The sequence below is a fragment of the Nicotiana tabacum genome, chromosome 9 (genome assembly GCF_000715075.1).
Source record: "Nicotiana tabacum cultivar K326 chromosome 9, ASM71507v2, whole genome shotgun sequence".
Classification (NCBI taxonomy): domain Eukaryota; kingdom Viridiplantae; phylum Streptophyta; class Magnoliopsida; order Solanales; family Solanaceae; genus Nicotiana; species Nicotiana tabacum.
In genome coordinates, this window is record NC_134088.1 from 119,304,994 (window position 1) to 119,320,172 (window position 15,179).

A 15,179-nucleotide genomic window follows, 5' to 3' on the forward strand; every position below is an offset into this window, starting at 1 on the left:
ACTTGGATATTCAAACTCTAAGTACTTCACAGCAGTAATGAAGGATAGAACTCAAAAGAAGCAAATCATAGAAATTACAACTTTGCTAGGAGACAAGGAGACTGACCCTGATGCTATCAAAAGAGAGATTGTTGATTTCTATAAAAGCCTAATGGGAACAACTACCAATACCTTGCCCGCCATCAACAGAATGTACATAAAGAATGGTCCTACACTATCTCACCAATAAAAGGGTTGATCTATGTGCAGAAGTAACCAATCAAGAGATTGTTGAGAGCCTCAAAGCAATTGGTGATGGTAAAGCTCCAGGTATTGATGGCTTTTGTGATGACCCTAAAGGTCATCTTATATTTTAGAACTTGAATCTGCGCTCTTTAGCCTTAAAAATCTCATTTTTACCCTCCTCGATTTGCATGCGCAGTCCGGGTAGATTTTCGGAAAGCTTTTATGTTGAAAACTAATGAAAATAAGAATTTTTGCCATAAAAGTTAATTTTAGTTGACTTCGGTCAATATTTTTGGTAAACGGGCCCGGATTCGTACTTTAACGGTCCCGATAGGTCCGTATCAATATATGGGACCTGGGCGTATGCCCGGAATTGAATTCGGAGGTCCCTAGCTTGAGTTATGAAGTTTTGATGAAAATTAATAGTTTGAAAATTATTTGTTTTTAAGAATTGATTGATGTTTGTCATTGTTAGTATCGGGTCCGTATTTTGGTTTCGAATCCCGGTACAGGTTCATTATGATATATAAGACATGTCTGTGAAATTTGGTGAGAAACAGAGTTGATTTGACGTGATTCGGACGTCCAGTTGAGGAAATAAAAATTTTTAAAGTGTTCTTGAGAATTTCATTTGATTTGGTGATAAATTTAGAGTTTTATGTGTTATTTTAGCGATTTGATCGCGTGAGCAGTTCCGTATGATATTTTTATACTTGCGTGCATGTTTGGTTTGGAGCCCCGAGGGCTCGGGTGCCATTCGAGCGATGCGCGAGTTGAGTTCAAACCTCAACAAGGATGCTGGTGCACCAAATCTGGTGTGCCCGCGCCTACGAGCCTTTGGTCGCAGGTGCGAGCGAAAGCACCGCAGATGCGACCCAGGCCTAGACTTCATTTTTCCGCAGATGCAGACTTTTCTCCGCATGAGCGGGACCGAAGAAGCGAAACCCTGTACGCAGGTGCGGCCCTAGTTGGCCCAGTCCTTCTTCGCAGAAGCGCATATCCCGTCCGCACATGCGGATGCACAGGTGCGAAGGTCGCTGGGCAATGAGCATTTATTTCGGGCTCCAACCATTTTTCTTCTTGTTTTCAAAAGGATAGGAGGCCTAGGGAGATTTTTCAGAGACAGTTTCTTCCCAAAATCATAGGTAAGTGTTCCTTAACTCGTTTCTTTCAATCTTTTACTTCATTTTACTAGAATTCAACCTAAAATCTAGAATTTCATGGTAGAATTAGGGGTTAGGGTAGAAACTAGGGATTTTAGGAATTTAGACCTCAATTTGAGGTCAGATTCCAAAACTAATTATGTATTCGAGCTCGGGAGTGAATGGGTAAAAGAATTTTGGTCTGCACTTCAAGTTTTGACCAAGCGGGGCCCGAGGTCGATTTTTTGACTTTTTGGAGGAAAATTTGGGAAATTTAATTTATGCAATATAATTGATTCCTTTAGCAATATTTGATATTATTGAGTCATTTTTGAATAGATACGAGTGGTTTGGAGGTGAATTCCAAAGGAAAAGCTGTGATTGAAAATTAAGTGGCCTTCAGAGCGAGGTAAGTATTGTGTCTAACCCTAACTTGAGGAAATTATGAACCTTACATTTCTTGCTAAGTAAAATCCATGTGAGCGGCGTATATGTGAGGTGACGAGTACTTATGCGCCGCCAAATTTACCTATTTTTTTCTCTATGTTTCTCTGTTTTTCTTATATTATCATTTTCCATGTCAAATTGATACGTGTCATGCTAGTATTGTTTAATTTATCGTTCTTATCATGTTTACAGATTTTCTAGTGATAATTGAGTTCTTATTTCAAGTTGAGGTTGATATTATGGAACCATGTATTGAATTAAGTTGTGTACTTGTTATTCTGTCTCCCTGTTGTTATCTATGTATTGCATTATGGTAAAGGAGAGTGTTAATGCACGAAGGGTGATGTCGTGTCATATTGTGAGTGTTAATGCACGAAGGGTGATGCCGTGCCATGATATGAGAGTAAAAGCACGAAGGGTAACGCCGTGCCGTTTCTATCAATTTTATGGTAAGATTGATAGTAAAAGCACGAAGGGTGATGCCATGCATTTTTCCTTACTGTATTCACTATTTTTGTCTATTCATGGTATATTGACTGCTCCGGTGATCATTCTATTGTAGTTCTTTATCTTGTATTCCCCTCAGTGTGTTCCCCTCCCGACATTTCCTGTTTAGTTCTTCATTTCTGTTATTCGTATATACACTGTTGAATTGTACAGGTTGATTTGTAGGTGCCTTGCCTTAGCCTCGTCATTACTTGGTCAAGGTTAGGCTCGACACTTACCAGTACATGGGGTCGGTTGTACTGATACTGCACTCTGCACTTTCTGTGCAGATTTTGATGGCGGCTCTAGTTGATATAGATTTTGCTATTGGTCCGCTGTCCCGAGACTCAAGGTAGATCTGTCGGGGTCCACAGACCTTGAAGTCCCCATCTATCAATTCTTTTCTACTGTTTCTTTTATTTAGACAGTTGTATTTCTTTCAGACTATTACTTGTAGTAAATTCTAGAATGCTCGTGAATTGTGACTCCAGATCCGGGTGGTAGTAATTAATACAGTTTTATGATATTACGCACTTATTATATTTTATTTAAGTTAATTATTGATATTTATTGAATCGAAATAAGGAAATGGTTTACCAATTCTCTAACGTTGTCTTGCCTGGCAAGTGAAATGTTAGGCGCCATCACGGTCCCGTTGGTGGAAAATTTCGGGTCGTGACAGTTGGTATCAGAGCAATAGGTTGCTTAGGTCTCATGATTCATGAGCAAGCTTAGTAGAGTCTGGAGGATCGATACGAAGACGTTTGTGCTTATCTTTCAGAGGCTATGAAGTTTAGGAACGAGTTTCACTTCTATTCTTCCTTGTCGTATGATTTTTCTTTTGCAATATTGATTGAACTCTTCTACTCTTATTCTCTCGCAGATGGCGAGAACACGTACCGCTTCCTCAGCTGAGCAGAAGCCAGAGCCTCCAGTGACAACTCCTATGTGGGGCAGAGGTCATGGTCATGCCAGAGGCTGAGGCAGGGGCAGGGCTCAGCCTAGGGCCCGAGCAGCAGCCCCAACAGTGGAGCCTTAGATAGAGATTGGCGAGGAGGTTCCAGCCCAAACTGTTCCTGTTAGACCAGCTCAGGTTTTGGAGGGGTTCATTGCTACCCCAGTACTTCAGGACGCTTTGGTCCATTTGGTGGGCCTATGGAGAGTGTGGCCCAGACTAGCGCATTTCCCATGGCACCAACAGTCTCCCAAGCTGGAGGAGGAGCCCAAACTCCTACCACTCCCGCTTCGGAGCAGATGGCTCCCCAGTATTAGGCTCCATCATCTCAGCCAGTCAGATTAGTTCAGCCGGTTATTGCGGCACAGGTCGGAGATGGGCCAAGCAGATAGCTCTTCTGAGGCTTTATGGATATTGGACAGGTTTACCAAGCTCTTTCCTGTTCACTTCAGTGGTGCTCCTTCAGAGGATCCCCAGGAGTATCTTGACAGCTGTCACGAGGTTCTACGGAACATGGGTATAGTGGAGACCAATGGGGTTGATTTTGCTGTATTTCAGATGACTGGTTCCGCCAATAAATGATGGATAGATTACTTGTTGACCAGATCAGCTGGGTTGCCTGATCTTACTTGGGACTAGTTCTTTCAGCTCTTTATGGAGCATTTTCTGCCTATCATATTGAGAGAGGAGCGTCACCGTCAGTTTGAGCGTCTCCAGCAGGGCGGTATGACTGTTACTCAGTATGAAACCCGTTTTGTGGATTTGGCCTGTCATGCCATTCTTCTGCTTCCCACCGAGAGAGAGAGAGAGAGAGAGAGGGTGGAGAGGTTTATTGATGGACTTGCTCAGCCTATCAGATTGCAGATGGCTAATGTCGCTAGACGAGTCGAGATGGTTCTTACTCAGGGAGGTCAGGGGTATGACAAGAGACCTCGTCATTCCGGTGAGTTCAACGGTGCCTCATCTAGAGGCAGGAGTACTTTTGGTAGAGTCCATCCTCCCAGGCCATTTCATTCAGCGCTCCAGGCATCCCACAGTGCCTCAGGTGGTCGTGACCCGCAGATGCATTATTCCGACCATCTCGCCTACAGTGCACCACCAGCTCCTATTAGTGCACCTTCAATCCAAAGTTATCAGGGTGGTTATTTAGGTCGACAAGGTCAGTTTCAGGGTCAACAGTCACAGCAGCCGAGGTTGTGTTATACTTGTGGTGATCCGATGCACATTGCTAGATTTTGCCCTCGAGCAACAGGCAACTCACAGCATTAGAGTTCTCGTGCCATGGTTCCGACACCAGTTGCTGCACCACCTGCTCAGCCAGTCAGAGGCAGGGGTCAGGCAGCGAGAGGTAGGGGCTAGAAAGTTAGAGGTAGAGGTCAGGCCGTTAGAGGTGGAGACCAGCCAGCTAGAGGCCATCCCAGGGATGTAGGTGAGGGTGGTGGGCCCCAACCCTAGTGTTATGCTTTTCCAGCTAGGCCTGAGGCTGAGTCATCTGACGTTGTTATCACAGGTACTATTTCAGTTTGCAGTAGAGATGCTTCAGTTTTATTTGATCCAGCATCTACTTACTCATATGCGTCTTCCTATTTTGCTTTCTATTTGGTTGTGCCCCATGATTCTTTGAGTGCTCCTGTGTATGTGTCCACACCAGTGGGAGATTCTATTGTTGTAGATCGTGTTTATCATTCGTGTATGGTCACCATTGGGAGTCTTGAGACTCGTGTAGATCTTCTACTTCTCGACATGGTTGATTTTGATGTCATACTGGGAATGGATTGGCTGTCATCTTATCATGCTATATTAGATTGTCACGCCAAGACGGTGACCTTAGCCTTGCAAGGGTTGCCTCGATTAGAGTGGAGAGGGAATCTTGGCTATTCTGCTAGCAGAGTTATCTCTTATGTGAAGGCTTGGCATATGGTCGAGAAGGGGTGTCTAGCTTATTTGGCTTATGTTCGCGATTCTAGTGCGGAGGTTCCTTCCATAGATTCGGTGCCGGTTGTTCGTGAGTTTCCAGAGGTGTTTCCTGCAAACCTGTCGGGGATGCCATCTGACAGGGATATTGATTTCTGCATTGATTTGGCTCCGGGCACTCAGCCTATTTCCATTCCGCCATATCGCATGGCCCCGCCAGAGTTGAAAGAATTGAAGGAGCAGTTGCAAGATCTGCTGGATAAGGGATTCATTAGACCTAGTGTCTCGCCCTAGGGTGCACCTGTGTTGTTTGTAAATAAGAAAGATGGATCGATGAGGATGTGTATAGATTATCGGCAGTTGAGCAAAGTCACCATCAAGAACAAATATCCATTGCCGAGGATTGATGATTTATTTGATCAGCTTCTAGGTGCCAAGGTGTTTTCAAAGATTGATTTGAGATTTGTCTACCATCAGTTGAGGATTAGGGCATCTGATGTTCCCAAGACAGCTTTTCGGACTCGGTATGGGCATTATGAGTTTCTAGTGATGTCATTTGGGTTGACAAATGCCCCAACAACATTCATGGATTTGATGAACCAGGTGTTCAAACCCTACTTGGATTCCTTTGTGGTTTTGTTTATTGATGATATCTTGATCTACTCCCATAGTCGAGAGGAGGATGAGCAGCACCTTCAGATCGTTCTTAAGACTCTGAACGACAGCCAGTTATATGCTAAGTTCTCAAAGTGCGAGTTTTGGTTGAGTTCAGTTGCTTTCTTGGGTCACATTGTATTATCAGAGTGTATTCAGGTGGATCCTAAGAAGATTGAGGCAGTCGAGGACTGGCCTAGACCCACATCAGCTATAGAGATCCGTAGTTTCCTGGGTTTGGCGGGTTATTACCGTCGATTTATGAAATGGTTTTCATCCATAGAAGCCCGTTGACCAGATTGACCCAGAAGGGTGCCTCGTCCAGGTGGTCAGACGAGTGTGAAGCGAGCTTTCAGAAGCTCAAGACAGCTTTGACTACGGCACCGGTATTGGTGTTACCCACAGGTTCCGGATCTTATACAGTATATTGTGACGCATCTCGTATTGGTCTGGGTGCGGTATTGATGTAGGGTGGCAAGGTTATTGCATATGCTTCACGACAGATGAAGGTTCATTAGAAGAATTACCATGTTCATGATCTAGAGCTGGCAGCCATTGTTCACGCGTTGAAGATTTGGAGGCACTACCTTTACGGCGTGCTATGTGAGGTATTCACTAATCATCGGAGCTTGCAGTATTTGTTCAAGCAGAAGGAACTCAATTTGAGGGTGATGTCGTACCATATTGTGAGTGCTAATGCACGAAGGGTGATGTCGTGCCATGATATGAGAGTACAAGCACGAAGGGTAACGCCGTGCCGTTTCTATTAATTTTATGGTGAGATTGAGAGTAAAAGCACGAAGGGTGATACCGTGCATTTTTCCTTACTGTATTCACTATTTTTGTCGATTCATGGTATATTGACTGCTCCAGTGATCATTCTGTTGTAGTTCTTTATCTTGTATTCCCCTTAGTATGTTCCCCTCCCGATATTTCCTGTTTAGTTCTTCATTTCTGTTATTCGTATATACATTGTTGAATTGTACAGGTTGATTTGTAGGTGCCTTGCCTTAGCCTCGTCATTACTTGGTCAACGTTAGGCTCGACACTTATTAGTACATGGGGTTGGTTGTACTGATACTGCACTCTGTACTTTCTGTGCAGATTTTGATACCGGCTCTGGTTGATATAGATTTTGCTATTGGTCCGTTGTACGGAGATTCAAGGTAGATCTGTCGGCGTCCACAGACCTTGAAGTCCCCGTCTATCAATTATGTTCTACTGTTTCTTTTATTTAGACAGTTGTATTTCTTTCAGCCTATTACTTGTAGTAAATTCTAGAATGCTTGTGAATTGTGACTTCAGATCCGGGTGGTAGTAATTAATACAGTTTTATGATATTCCGCACTTATTATATTTCATTTGAGTTAATTATTGATATTTACTGAATCGAAATAAGTAAATGGTTTAACAATTCTCTAACGTTGGCTTGCCTGGCAAGTGAAATGTTAGGCGCCATCACGGTCCCGTCGGTGGGAAATTTCGGGTCGTGATAGCTTTAATGCAGTTTTCTTCAAGAAAGCCTGGGACATTATCAATATTCAGATCATAGATGCTGTGAAAGAGTTCTTCTCGACTAGAAAACTCTATAAGGCTATAAATTGCACTAATGTTACATTGGTACCTAAAGTGAATAAACCCACCACAGTCAAAGAGTACAGAGCAATAGCCTGCTGTTCAATCCTATATAAGATGATCTCTAAAATCTTGGGTTCCAGATTACAGAAAGTCATGCCTTACATCATTTGTGAGGCTCAAGCAAGCTTCATTCCTGGTAGAAAGATTGCAGATAATGTCATTCTAGCTCATGAGCTTGTCAAATCTTACACTATAGCCCATATATCCCCTAGATGTATGATAAAGATTGGTCTCCAGAAAGCTTATGACTCAGTAGAATGGATCTTGTTACAACAAGTGATGAAGGAGCTTAGATTCCCTGACAGGTTTATTAGATGGATAATGGAATGTATTAAGACTGTCAACTATACTATTCTTGTGAATAGAGAAACCACAGAACCTTTCAATGCTGCCAAGGGTCTTCGACAAGGAGATCCCATCTCCCCTTTTCTCTTTGCAATAGTGATGGAGTACTTGAGTAGATCACTGCATGAACTTAAGAAGGAGCCTCACTTCCAATATCATCCCAGATGTAGGAAGCCGTGCATTACCCTTCAAGTACCTAGGCATTCCTTTGTCTACAAAGAAAATAGCTCTCATCCAGTGGCAACCATTGATTGAAAAGATCACAACTAAGATTTCTTCCTGGACTGCTAAAAAGCTTTCTTGTGATGGTCGTGTGCAGCTGGTCCAGTTTGTAATCTTTGGCATACAAACATACTGGGCTTAATTATTTATCTTACCTACTAAGGTACTGAAAATGATAGAAGCATTCTGTAGAAGCTACATCTTGTCTGAAACTAACACAATAACCAAGAAGTCCTTAGTAGCATGGGAAAATATCTGTACTCCCAAGTTAGCTGGTGGACTTAACCTCATTAACCTTCCTTTGTGGAACAAAGCAGCAATTTTCAAAACTTGCCGGGATTTAGCACACAAACAAGACAAGCTATGGATAAGGCGGATCAATGCATATTATATCAAACAACAACAGCTACAACATATGCCAATACCACAGCAAGCCAGTTGGATGGTGAGACATATAATTAGATCTAGAGCAACTCTGCTGCAGAAACAGAGTATAAATGATAACAACAAAAGCATTATTAGACAAATATACCTGCAGCTCCTAGGTGATTTACCAAGAGTAAGCTGGAAATGCTTGATTTTCCAGAATACTGCTAGGCCAAAGGCAGTCTTCACTATGTGGTTGTTGCTCCATGGTAGATTGCCAACTAAAGATAGGCTAGCCAGCTGGTGTATAACTGCTACCTCTCAATGTATTATTTGTGAAGGTCAGGATAAATCAAGGGAGCACCTCTTTGTTACATGCCCATACACTAGAGAACTGTGAAAAAAAGTAATGACTTGGGTTCAAACATCACATATGTCTACCACTTGCTGGGATCAACATCTTCAGTGGATCATCAAGCAAGGAAAGGGGAAATCCAAGAAGGCTAGCATCTTCAAAATGATCTATGATGAGATTTCGCATGCAATATGGATTGAAAGAAACACACGTATATTTGAGCAAAGGTACCGAGGGAGTGATGTCCTTATGAGGGAGATAACATAGATATGCAATGTTAGAGTAGCTACTCGAGCTAGGAGCTACATACAACAGTTTTGGCTAGGAACAGAGTAGATTCATTAGTTTTGTTTATAAATAGGTATCCTTTGTTTTGTCTTTCAGCTTTGAGATAGTCAGCTGAGTTAGCATGACTATGGTTTGTACAGTTTCTCTTTGGCGACTAATACAAAAGAAAGTTAATTACCAAAAAAAAAGAAGGGGACTTCAGAACTGCGGACGATGTGCAGTTATACCTCAAGTCTCCTTTGAGTAGTTGAATCCGAGCAAGTCTATGGTACGCCGCCGGGACCAACTCCAAAATATGCACAAAAAGGGCAGAGTGTAGTATGAGTACAACCGACCCCATGTAATCCATAAGTGTCGAGCCTAACCTCGACGAAGTAGTGACGAGGCTATGACAAGACACATATGTAAACAATATGTGCAAGTATATACATATACGAAGCAATATTGAACATAGTAATTAACAAATTTTACAATTTGGGAGGGAACATGTGAAGGGAAATGGTATGCAAATTTAAGCCAGGAAGTGTCACGTAGCAGCCAAATAATGCACCAACAACAAAATAGGTAGCTGAAATATAAAAATGGCATGGCACCACCCTTCGTGTATTTACTCTCATCCTTTCCATGAAATGATAAATAAATAATATGAATGGCATGGCATCACCCTTCGTGCTTTTACACTCTTTCTTGCCACAGTATGAAGAAAAAATAATTTAAATGGCACGACATCACCATTTGTGCTTTGACTCTCTTTCTCACTTTATAAATCAAAAAATAATAATGTGAAAATGATACGGCATCATCGTTCGTGCTTTTACACTCTTCCTCACCATGATAATAATAATATAAATAGTATAAATGGCACAGTATCACCCTTCATGCTTTTACACTCTTCCTTACTATTAAAATGATAATATAAATTCAGAAGAGTATTTAAATACGGGGATCTATACTTGTCAATCAATTCAATACCAGAATACCAACCTCACATTCCAAAATATTCAACAATAATTAAATTAGCAATAATTTCATGAAAAATGATCAAATAAATAATAATAAACTTAAGCAGGAATACCTTAATTAAATAGGCAATTATTCACAATGAATTAAATTTCTCCAACATGCTTTGACTCAACCACAATGCATAAGTACTCGTCACCTCACATATACGTTGTACCCGCACATTAAATCACGTAGCAAATAGACAAACAAGTCTTACTCCCTCAAGTCAAGGTTAACCACGACACTTACCTCGCTTTGCAACCAACTCAAGATTCCAATAAACCTTTACCTCGAGAATTGGTGTCTGAATGCCGCGAATCTAGTCACAAACAATTTAATATATTCAACACGAATTATAGAAACCAATTCTATATGAAAATACTAAAGTTTCCAATTAAAAATCCGAAATTCAATTCAAAAATCAATAGTGGGGCCCACATCTCGAAACCTCACAAAATTTACAAAATGTGAACCCCATTCAACCACGAGTCCAACCATACAAATTTTACCAAATTCTGACACTAACTCGACCTCCAAATCCCTAGGCCCAAATCCTCAGATTTCTGCTCATAAACATGTAATCTAGTCGAAATACTCGACGATAATTTAATATTATTGACTAACAATGATCAGAAGTGACTTACCTAAAGCTTTCCCGTGAATTCCCACCGAAAAATTTCCCCAAACTATGCTTGAAATGTCCATAATGACAAAAATGTCGGAACCCCTACGTTTTTAACACTGCCAGTGTTTCCGCATCTGTGGACTCGCTTCTGCGAAGAGGTTGTCCGCTTCTGCGAAGCAGCTCGCCCCTCCGCATTCCGCTTCTGCGATCAACAAGCCGCTTATGCGGCTTCGCAGATGCGACAAAAGCTTCGCACCTGTGCACACTGCGCAACCCCTTGAAAGGTCGCTTCTGTGATGCTCACCTCGCTTCTGTGAGCTCACACCTGCGGTCAAAAATCCGCAGGTGCTATTGCACTAGAAGGCCAAAATTCCAGATTTTCCTTAAATCCAAATTTTGATCCGTTAACTATCTGAAACTCACCCGAGGCCCCCGGGGTCTCTACCAAATATACCAATAAGTTCTAAAACATCATACGAACCTACTCGGGGTCTCAAATCACAACAAATCTATAATTCGCACCTCGATTCGAACGTAATGAATTTATAATAATTTTAATTATAAAATTCGCATTGAAACACGTCAAAACAGTCTGGAATGACCTAAATTTTTGCATGTAAGTTTCAAACGACATAACAGAGTTATTCTAACTTTCGAAATCGATATCCGAGCGTGATATCAATAAAAGTCAATTTGTGGTCAAACTTTAAAATCTTTAAGCTTTCAAACTTCTAAGTTTTTTGATAAATGGCGATAACTCAAGTTAGAGACCTCCAAATTAAATTTCGGGCATACGCCCAAGTCCCAAATTACGATACGGACCTACCAGGATTGTCAAAATATTGATCCTTGCATATTTGCTCAAAATGTTGACCGAAGTCAACTTAAGTTAGTTTTAAAGCACTATTTCACATTTTTGTCAATTTTTCACTTAAAAGCTTTCCGAAAAAATATACGGACTACGCACGCAAGTCGATGAATGCTGAATGGCGCTATTACAGTTTCCTCCCGTGATATGAGTTACTACCCCTTGATCACTTACACTGCCCCAAACACTTGACTGCATTTTCCAACTGAAATGGAATATTACTACGAGGTCTCAGAGTACAGAATTGAATATTAAATTTAAAGATGACCTATCGGGTCATCACATATTTTTTACGAATATTCGGTTGATTTCATCAAAAAATGAGATATACTAAAAAATATAAAGTTATAATTAGTCTTTTTAGTCGTTAGGTACGTTATCCAAGAAAATTGATCTCCGTATAAGCTGCTCCATATATATATATATATATATATATATATATATAGGAATAAAGTTACTATATATAATTGGCATTGTGGTTGCAAGCAGGTCATGCAGACAGCTTACAAGCAGCTAAAAAAAGCCTTGCAGCTGCTTCCTTACCAAATATTACCATATATAATTGGCATTAAAGTCAATAAACCGAAGACAAGTATAGAGAGAGATTGATATATTATTCAAACTTCAAATCAATCTCTCTCTATACTTGTCTTCGGTTTATTTACTTTATAGTTTTTATTTTATAACACAAAATAAATTATTATTTTTTTTTTTTAAAAAAATTTTTTTGAAGAGTCAATTTGTATAAATGGACATCAAACAAATAACAAAACTTTGGCTATACAATCGATATCATTAATTTCTATTTAACACCTTCAAGGAATTGAAGGGTATAAGCCGAAACCTCTTCATTTAGCTGCAGTCAAAACCAACATTGCAAAGGTATAGTATTTTTTTCGTTGAAGAATATTAGTTTTGAATCATTAGATTATGTGAAAGATTTTTTTTCTCAAATTCAACAAGAGGGATATTGGTTTCTAATTGATAGTTTCTATAGCGATTTTCAAGTGTAACAAAAAGTATATTTTAAAAAATAAATTGGTATGACGTGAAATAGTTATTTTTAAAATGTAAACAAATTATTTCGAAATGGGATTATTTTTTAAATTAAAATATAATTTTTAAAATAAAAGATAAGATGTTTTTAAATTTTAGTAGAGAGTTTTTAAAATAATTGTAATAGAATTCATATCATGGATAAAATCAAGAAACAGAAATCTTACGGATTATTACATAAATATCTGGTCAAATTTATTGTTTACTTTTTATAGCTAATTTACGTAGATGATATACCGACAATACACAATTATACACCTGCTATATATAAATTATATATATATTTCACATCCTCAACTTTTTAATGTAAGTGGTTGGGTGAGCACCTGTTTAGGCTGATAAGATAAATCCAAAAGAAAAATATGACAAAATTTCAACCAAAGACTAAAAATATAAATAAAGTTTTTATGTATACAATTTCTATTAAAACTCATCCTTTTATTATGAAATAAATTAATTTTTTGTAACAAAAGAAAGAAATACATAAAAAATAAGATAAAGAAAATAAATATAGAAAAAAATGTATGAAAAATCTAAAAACCAGAAATAAGAGACGACAATGAATTTCTTCTTCTGTTTCATCTTTGTTCAGTGTAAAAATTTGGAATCGAATCTCATCGATTTCAAATATTTTTTTCAACTCATATACATATATTATAAGATAAGAATATCTTAGAATACTTTTTTTTTTATTTACATTGTGTGTCGTTTTAAAAAAAATTACTATTACTAACAAACTGGTATGATATTCGAATTTGAATTTGAATGCAATTTAAGTAGTTTGCATTGAAGTTAAGCCAAGTATGGTATCGAAAAAAAACTACTTGGTAATTTTAAGACAATATATGCAATGTTATATAATAACAATCAATTAATCTAACATTTAATGATTCAAATAACAAAAAATATGTATATGTAGGGTATTCAAAATTCAAAATCTGTAGCTAGATATATCGATAGACTCAAAATGGAGTCATACTGAAATAAAGTTTCACCGGCCAAAGAATCATTTAAATTCTTAGATAGCCGATTAAAGTGGATTTTAAATTAAGGATAATATCTTCACTTGCATCATTATAAAGATAATCATTATTGAAAAATATATAATGTTTTAGAAATTAAAATTTCAAAATAGAAATATTTTTTTTAAACATAATAGCATACCAAATAAGAATTTAAATCGTAGTAAAAGAGTCACGTCGTAACCAAAGAATCGTTCATATTGTGCCAACCTTTGTGCTTTGCCATAGCTCATGAATACGAGTTATTATTTCGCTTTGTGACTTTTTTAGGTTTCAATGACACTAATAAGAATGGTGCAAAAATAAAATTATCACTACGAGATTTGAGAAAATGTTAGCCTTTTTTCATGTAGTGTTTATTAATTAATATCTAACGATTATCTATAATTATCTAGAAGGTTTAAATTTTAAGGTTATTTATATATAATTCAAATAACTCAGATATTTAACATGGTTAATGTCACATATCAAAATGGAGTCATACTAGAAAAAAAATCATTGGCTGAAGAATTTTTTAAATTTTAGATAGCCGATTAAAATGAGTTTTGAATTAAGAATAATATTTTCACTTATATTATTATAAAAAGAATTATTATTGAAAAATAAAGTTTTAGAAACTAAAATTTTAAAATAGAAATATTTTTTGAAAAATATCAACACACCAAATAAGAGTTCAAGCAGTAGTAAATGAGTCAAGTCATATCCAAAGAGTCTTTCATAGTCTCAACCTTTGATTGTTTTGCCATCAATATGAGTTATTATTTTGCTTCCTAACTATTTTTTGGATCCAATGACACCGGCGTGAATGGTACCAAAAAAGAAAAATAGAATTATAACTAGGAGATTTGAGAAATTTTTAATCATTTTCATGTAGTGTTTCTTAATTAATATCCAATGATTATCTATATTTATCCAGAAGGCTTAAATTTTAAGATTATTTACATATAAGCCAAATAACTCAAATATTTAATGTCACGACCCAAGTATACACCGTGCAACCGAAATATCTCCTGTATATAAATCTGGGCCAACCTATCCGAAGTATACGTAGTCACAACCGGAATAAAGTGTGCCGACTTGGTCAACCTATCGACAATGACCCAAACTGCATCAAACTTCCGCAAGGTCCGCGGCAACCCAACTACAAAGTCCATAGTAATGCGTTCCCATTTCCACTCCGGTATAGTTATCTACTGAAGTAGGCCACCCGGCCTCTGGTGCTCATATTTAACTTGTTGGCAATTTAGACACCTAGCTACATACTCAACTATGTCCTTTTTCATCCACCGCCACCAATAATGCTGCCTCAAGTCACGATACATCTTCGTAGCACCTGGATGAATAGAATACCGAGAAATGTATGCCTCCTCTAGGATCTTTTTCCTCAGTCCATCCACATTAGGAACACATAGACGATCCTAGAGTCGCAGAACACCATCCGCGCCAATAGTAACTTCCTTGGCACCACCCCGTAGTACCGTTTCTCGAAGAACCATTAACAGGATAGTAATATCATAATCTTTTAGTAACTCAAGCCATCTTCACTGCCACAAACTTAGGTCTCTCTGC

At 38.5% G+C, this 15,179-nt stretch overlaps 1 protein-coding gene across 1 annotated transcript; it reads left to right on the forward strand.

The window, feature by feature from the left end:
- Positions 1 to 8,200: 8,200 nt before the first annotated feature.
- LOC142164116 (uncharacterized) lies at positions 8,201 to 8,794 on the forward strand. The gene has a single exon (XM_075221296.1). The coding sequence runs from the start codon at positions 8,201 to 8,203 to the stop codon at positions 8,792 to 8,794; it is 594 nt and encodes a 197-aa protein (XP_075077397.1).
- Positions 8,795 to 15,179: the final 6,385 nt, after the last annotated feature.

Excerpts from the sequence above, each read along its gene's own strand:
- LOC142164116 (XM_075221296.1), top strand. The coding sequence starts at position 8,201 with ATGATAGAAGCATTCTGTAGAAGCTACATCTTGTCTGAAACTAACACA.